Consider the following 6,705-nt stretch of genomic DNA (forward strand, 5'->3'; position numbering starts at 1 on the left):
AGTTTGCGCAGCCTCCAGGGCTCTCCCTGTGCACCATCGGAGATGCTGATTTTGCTCCACTCGGAGGACAAAGTTTTCGGTTTTCCTCTCCTGGCAGATTTTTAGGAATCCATGGACGCCTAAACATGTGCTCCCTATAGCCATTAATAAGATCCCGCATCCAGCACTGGTACCTACTTTTATACTGAAGGAGATGCGGAGGCCTTAAGGGTTAGTGGCGCTAAATGTGTTGGTTTTCCTGCTTTTTCCTTGGGGTAGGTAATGGGGGAAGAAGTTCGTTCTCTCTCTCTCTACTTAAAGCCTTGGAGCAAACCCTTTAATTCCTCAATCTCCAGTTCTGAGTCCCAGAAGAGCCCCTCCGGGTCCCTAGGCCCTAAGGTCCTGTGTGCTGGGGCCCCTCCGTGTTCCCAGGCTTGTCCGGGGTTCCACCATCCAGGTCAATAGAAAGGCAGCACAGCCTGGCCCTGGCTGCGCACCCACTGCTCTAAACCTGGGCTCCCAAATTGCTCAACTGTGTTAACTTAGTGGGCAAATGAGCAGCTCACAGAGTCTTCCTAGGAGCAATCTGCAGAGACAGCTAGAAGAGGGTGAGCAGTTTTGTTCAAATGACCAGCAGTGCTGGCTGGTGGGCTTTGAGGAACCTAAGGAGTGACCAGAGAAAGATGATGCTCTTTGGGAGGACAGAGGGAGGTGCCATCTGGAAGAGCAAGAGTCCTGGGGAAGCAACCCTGGGACTTTGGGGAGATTATGAGCTGTAAGCCATGCTAGGCCCTGTCAGGACCATGCAGAACCCACCTCTCCTCTTGAGCTGTGCTTGTAGTGGAAGCCCCGCCCTTCTCTCCTGTCTGGAGGACCAGGGCCTATATGCAAGGAAATTCCAGATCCTACTGCATCTCCTATAATATGCTCAATATGCTGCAAATTAAAAATCAGCGAGGGGAAAAAAATCAAGTAAACAACAAAAAAATTAATATAAAACAGAAGGTTTCTTTGGAGCCAGGGTTTGATGGGAAAGGGGCACAACAAAGGTCCTAAGTCCAGCCTTCTGCTCTCTACACCATATTTTGGTTTCCAATAATGCGGACATGGTACATTTTGCTCAATTTTCCACTCCTAATCACTTTTCGAGCGTCATCCTGGAGAAGCTGCTTTGATTCTCCTGAATGGATTTTGGAGTTGGAATTCATTTAATTAAGTATTGCTCCTTTCCCCCGCCTGACTCAGACCTGGAACCTGCCAGTCCTGCTCCCTTAGGGCACCGGGTCTTTCTGGGAACTGGGAATAAGCTCTGTCCCTTGCATCCAGCCCATCACCAAAGAGCTCAGTGCCTGGGCCTGCAGGCTAGGGCTCAAGTGGAGTGGGACACAGGGAGAAACTTCAGGGCCTCAAGGGCTATGTGGGGACCTGGGAGAAAGAGTGGTGAGTGCAAGTGACAGAGACAAAGAGATGGACAGAGGAACAGAGACACAAAGAAACACAGAACTTAATGATCATATTGGATTCACACTTGGAAAGGGGAGATGGAGTGAGGTATCAGGCCACAAAAGTTCTGGCTATGAATATAGAGCCCAAATACCAAAGGGAAGTCATTAATAAAAGCTGTTTGCAAGGAACCTCTTGGCTTCATTATAAATTGAAACAGGAGCTTTCAGAAAAGTGGGGTTTCTGAAGCTGGATTTAGGGTCCATGGCAATCTGTGTGTGTGGGGGGGGGGGGAGGGGGGGTCATGCCTGTGGCCACTGTCTGAATAAATTAGGCTTTGCTTGTTGGGAACTCTCCTGAGCTGAGGGCTAGCCTGCTCTCTGCCCCCTACAACTTGGTGGGGTGAGCACTCTGACAAGATCTCTGGATCCCTTTTCTCCCTCCCCCCAGAGCTCCCTGCTTGCTGAGGAATGACTGCCCTTGCAGAATGTACTCCGCCTGGCCAGCTTTATTACATGGCCACCATCAATCTTGCCCCTAAAGTGACATTTGTTTATGACTGGGTGGGAAGGGCTAATGGCTTCATGCACCAGCTCTGAAATGAGTCTAGAGGAGTCTAAAGAGAACACCCTGCGACACCAGACAGGATCCAGTGGTGGGAATTGGTCTCAGACGGAAATGGGATCCCTCCCCAGGAACTCTGAGACGTGGTGTGGAGGTAGAAAGCAACTGTCACTTCAACCAGCCTTGCTTCAGGTGCCACTAACAGTGAGGGAGACCACTGGTATCCAAAGCCTGGAGCCCCTGTGGAGGCCTCTGGGCCCTCTTGGACCCTCTGTCCAAGCAGCCTGAACCAGTAGAGAGGTCAGGACCTCTGTGGGGTTTTGCACCATTAAGAACAAAACAAATGGCCTTCCACCTTAAAAACTGACACTCCTCTCTGGGGAGCTAAGTGGGAGAGAAAAAGTCTTATGTCCCTTCTTTACCTATCAAAGTTCAGGGGAGCCCAGCAGGGCTATAAGGCATTCTTATTTCCTGACCCCTGTTTCTGACCCCACAGGAAACAACCAAGAGCTTATGGGCCATCAGTACAATTGAGCCTTATTCCTCTGCAAACATTGATTATTAATGACACAAACTGTGTGGAATGATAAATAGTAAAATGCATGCTTGTTTGCATGCAATCTGATGAAGAAAGGACGGCTAACTACACAACTTTGGAAACAGCAAGCATTTCTACCAGACGTGCAAATGCCAAATGCAAGCTTTCAGATGCACATACCATGCTGGCATTTGCCAAGAAAATAAATGTGTCCAGTGCTACATAAGTGACAACATGCTACCCTAAAGCCATCTACAGAGGCTAATTTTGAAATTAGCCAAGTCCCCATTGTTGGGTCCTGTTCATTCCATGTTGCCAGCTAATTTCAAAATGTACTATTTGTTAGTTTAAATATCAAGGAGTTTTCTTCTAATAGTTTACAGGAAAAAATATCCTTATTGCTGAAAAAGTACAGATCAGATGTGCAAACCACTAAGGAATCAGTAGTTCTTCCAGATTAAATAAGGCTGGCAGGAGTTGGTTTTTCTTAAATGAGACATAAGAATTCAAGTGCAAATATAGTGATAGTAGAAACCATTACATTGTGGTTTCAAAAGTCAGAATAATGAGTAGAACGTTTGACCTTCCACTCAAACATAGCAATTCCTGTAGAAATAACTACCTTTGCTATATAGGTGTGACACAAACACCTTCCTGGACACGTATGTCTTCATGCCTAATTTTCAAACGCTGGAAACCAAAAAGGCAAAACTGATTGTTAAAACGCCTTCCCCATGCAAGCACTTAAACGCTGCCCAGGGGCTCCTCTTGGTCCACTAATGCCACAATACTCCTACCGATTCCCTCTCCAGCCACAGGGACTGGAGACCCAGAAAGGAGGAGCAAGGGGCTACCGAAGCCCACTCCACATCCTGGCGGGACCAGGAAGAACTCACCCAGCGCTCCCACTCCAGCTCAGGCCACCAGCGCTCCCTGGGGCGCCAGGGCCGACCTTTCCCGGCGCGCCCGCTTCTGTGTCCCGTGACCCCTGGCTCTGGGCAGCAGGGTCAGGCTGGATTTAGGCCAGGGGCTGACTGCAGCCGCGATGCCCTGGGGCCACAAACACCAGGTCGCGGCTGCAGAGGGTCGCGGGCACTCGAAACCCGGGGCCCGCTCGCACGTCTCTCAACGTTTCGGCTAAGCGACTCCCTCGCCTGCCGAAGTGATTTGGGGCCTCCGTTAACTGCCTTCACGCTCCGAGGGGACGCAGCCCTGCCGGGGAGGCTCGCCTGGAGCCCCAGCGCTGAATCCGGCAGGTCGGCGCGTCCAGGCCGAGGATCTCCTGCAAACCCGTGGCTGCCCAGTTTGCGGGCTGGCGCGGGGTGCCCTGTCTCGGGGAGCCACGGAGTGCCTGTGACCTTCCCACCCTGGATGAGCTCCCAAACACACGTGTGTCTTCAAAACAAAGGCGGCGAGCAGTGTACACGGGAAGCGCTGTGTCCGGGTGGCGAGAGGTTGAGGAGCAGAACCCGCTGCCTTCCCGCGGCTCCCCAGCCGGGCGACGAGGGCCGTGCGCTCCACACACACCCCTGCCCGGTGCCACCGTCCCCCAGCGTGGTCTTCCCGGCACCCACGCTCCCACCCGTCCACCCAGCCGAGGACTTCGTGGGCTCTATTTTCTCCCCAAACAGCAGGTTTCAGGAGGAGGCAGTGAGGAGCCAGGGAAGGGGCGGGGCGGGGGCGAGGTGGGGAGAGGAAGGAGCTCCAAACACAAACAAGCGGGCCCGGGCCGCGGCGGGTAATTACACTAATTAGCCGAAGGGCCTGCAGTGGGGAGCGGCGTCCGCAGGCCGGCGTCAGGCCGCGACAGACGCCCCTCGGAGGGCCCGCGGAGAGCCGCAGGCCTCCACTCGCCGTCCCCGTTCCAAAAAGTTGAACCAGGCACGTCTCCGGCTGTTAGAACTGCCCGGGCTGGGGATGGGTCACCCGGTCATAAGGGACGGGTGACCGTTCGGTCACCTGCTGCCGCTTTCCTTCCGGGCCTGGACAGCCCAGCTCCGGCCACCAGACCCTTTGTCCTCAAACCCCGGCTCCACGCTCGGCTCGCCAAAGTGGACCAACGCACAAACTCTACGAGCTTTGTCAATGGGTTCTTTCCCTTCACCATCCAGCAAAGCGGGGTACCCGAGGGAGCTCGTGGCAGCCCTAGGACCGAGCGCTGCGCTGGCCGCGCATAGGCTCACAAACAGCAGCGGGGCCAGCCCCAGCCAACCTGACCAAGGAGACACCGTGCCCTGCGCCGCAGCAACCTTCCCTGGCTATTAAGTTACGGCTCTGAGCAAAAAAGACCCGAGTAAATCAGAGGCCACATAAAGCACTTTTTGACTGAAATTAGAGTGTTTTTATTTGCAGCAATCCTTTAACAATGATCAAATTTTGACAACAAGCAACAGCAATTACTGCTAAGTGTTGCCTCTAGATAGGAGCGGCAGATAGCAGGAAACTGTATTATCTCGAAAACAAACTGAAAGGCCCTGAATGTCTGTAATCAAATCACCATCTCCCTAAAGTCTGATTGACAGGGCTGATCACCCTGAGATAATGAATTTATTACATTTCCTGGGTTATTTACAAAGGGGGAGGGCCAATCCAATCGCCCCCTACGTTTAACTGTAAATTAGCAAGAAAAATTGGATTGAAATAAAAACAACACCCTAGACTAAAATACTCTGCCCCTCTCTCCTTTCTTGTTATTGCTTTAAAACTTTTTCAAAAAATAATTGCTCTACAAACATATCTTCTAAAATAGTTTCCCAAAGATTAAATTCCCCTTTCCAACACACAGTACATTTTAAAAAAACTAATCCTTCTTCATAACACATGGAGGATTGTAAATGTGGATGTCTTATATACATACATTTAAAAATGGTTTATTTTTCCTCTAATAAATGAGTGAAAAATTGGAAAAAATCTATCCTGCATTTGGTTCACAGGGATGTATAATACACATCCTAATTTTTTATGTGCTACACAAGCCAAATATGTATGTGTCTATCCAGAGGCACATTCACCTCTCTGGACACACAGGTATCACTGTGGAAAAGACTGCTGATTCTTGGGCATACAATTTCCAAATCATGTTCTGTCATTACTGAGAAAATGTATTTGTGTATACGCCAACTCAGATCTATTTAGAAAAATATGTTTTAAGTAGCCACAAAGCAAGCTAGCTATATAGAACATTTTGCAGATGCTGTAGGGGAAAAGTAAACCAAAAGAGACTTCTATGTGAAATTTGATAGGAAATAGTGTTTCTCCATTTTTCAGAGATTTAGGAGGAGAAAGGTAATTCCTAGTGTTTTAAGCTCTGAAATATTTTTCTTATAATAATTAACGCTGTATTAAAATATCCAGACATATAGGTATCATTCAAAATGAATGGCAATTTATTAATAAACAAACAATGAATATGTTCAACAAAAAGAAAGAAAAGATGATAGAATAAGATTAATACAGTTTCCCTTTTTATAATGAAAAAAAGGCACAATGTAAGTTTCAGGAAATTTAACGTCAGGTTTTGGAAACACTTTCTGGCGTTTGGTCCACGACATCCAACTACAAATTAAAAATAAATTACTATGTTGAAATTTACATTTAAAAACAAGTCCATGAATAAAAAGAAAGCGATTTTCATATATGGGGACTTTTCCCCTCCTTTCAACATAGGATAAAATAATATCTTACAGGTGAGAGGTGAGGGAAGGAAAGGGCAAGGGCATGGGAGAGAGGAGGAAAAGGAAAGCGTGCTCTCTTAAAAGCAAGAAGAAACTTACGTGTTATCTGCAGTAACACTGTCCTTTAATAAACCATGATTTTGCTGTCTCTGTGTAAAATGGTTTATGGTTTTGTTTATTTAGATAAGGCAAAGTGGAGGTGGCTCTCAATTAATCTTTTAAGAAAATAGTTTTTTGTGTGCTGGTGAGTTGAACTTTTGGAGGGATTCTGTTCGCTGGTTTGGTGAATATTTTTCAAGATTTTTTAAATTGGATTTTTTTTTGGTTTCGATTTTGCATTGATGGTTCTTTTGGTTGTTCCTGTGCTGGGGTTCGATTCAGTTCGGCTTTGAGATGGGGGTGTCAAAACTTGCTACAGTCATAGACGAAAGCCCCGGATGTGCGGTACAGAGACTGGCTGGAAGGGAAGGCCATCTGACAGCTACTGTTCCCATTCACTGGAGAGTT

General features: G+C 48.3%; 1 protein-coding gene across 1 annotated transcript in view; it reads right to left on the reverse strand.

The window, feature by feature from the left end:
* Nucleotides 1–6,600: 6,600 nt before the first annotated feature.
* Nucleotides 6,601–6,705, reverse strand: part of FOXC1 (forkhead box C1) — a gene marked incomplete at its 5' end in the record, with an annotated part of 1,326 nt that continues 1,221 nt past the window's right edge. The window contains one exon of the mRNA XM_006752797.1: nucleotides 6,601–6,655. Coding sequence (XP_006752860.1) covers nucleotides 6,601–6,655 — 55 coding nt within the window. The remainder of the gene's footprint in view (nucleotides 6,656–6,705) is intronic.

The sequence above is a fragment of the Myotis davidii genome, unplaced genomic scaffold, assembly GCF_000327345.1.
Source record: "Myotis davidii unplaced genomic scaffold, ASM32734v1 scaffold230, whole genome shotgun sequence".
In the NCBI taxonomy this organism is placed as follows: Eukaryota; Metazoa; Chordata; class Mammalia; order Chiroptera; family Vespertilionidae; genus Myotis; species Myotis davidii.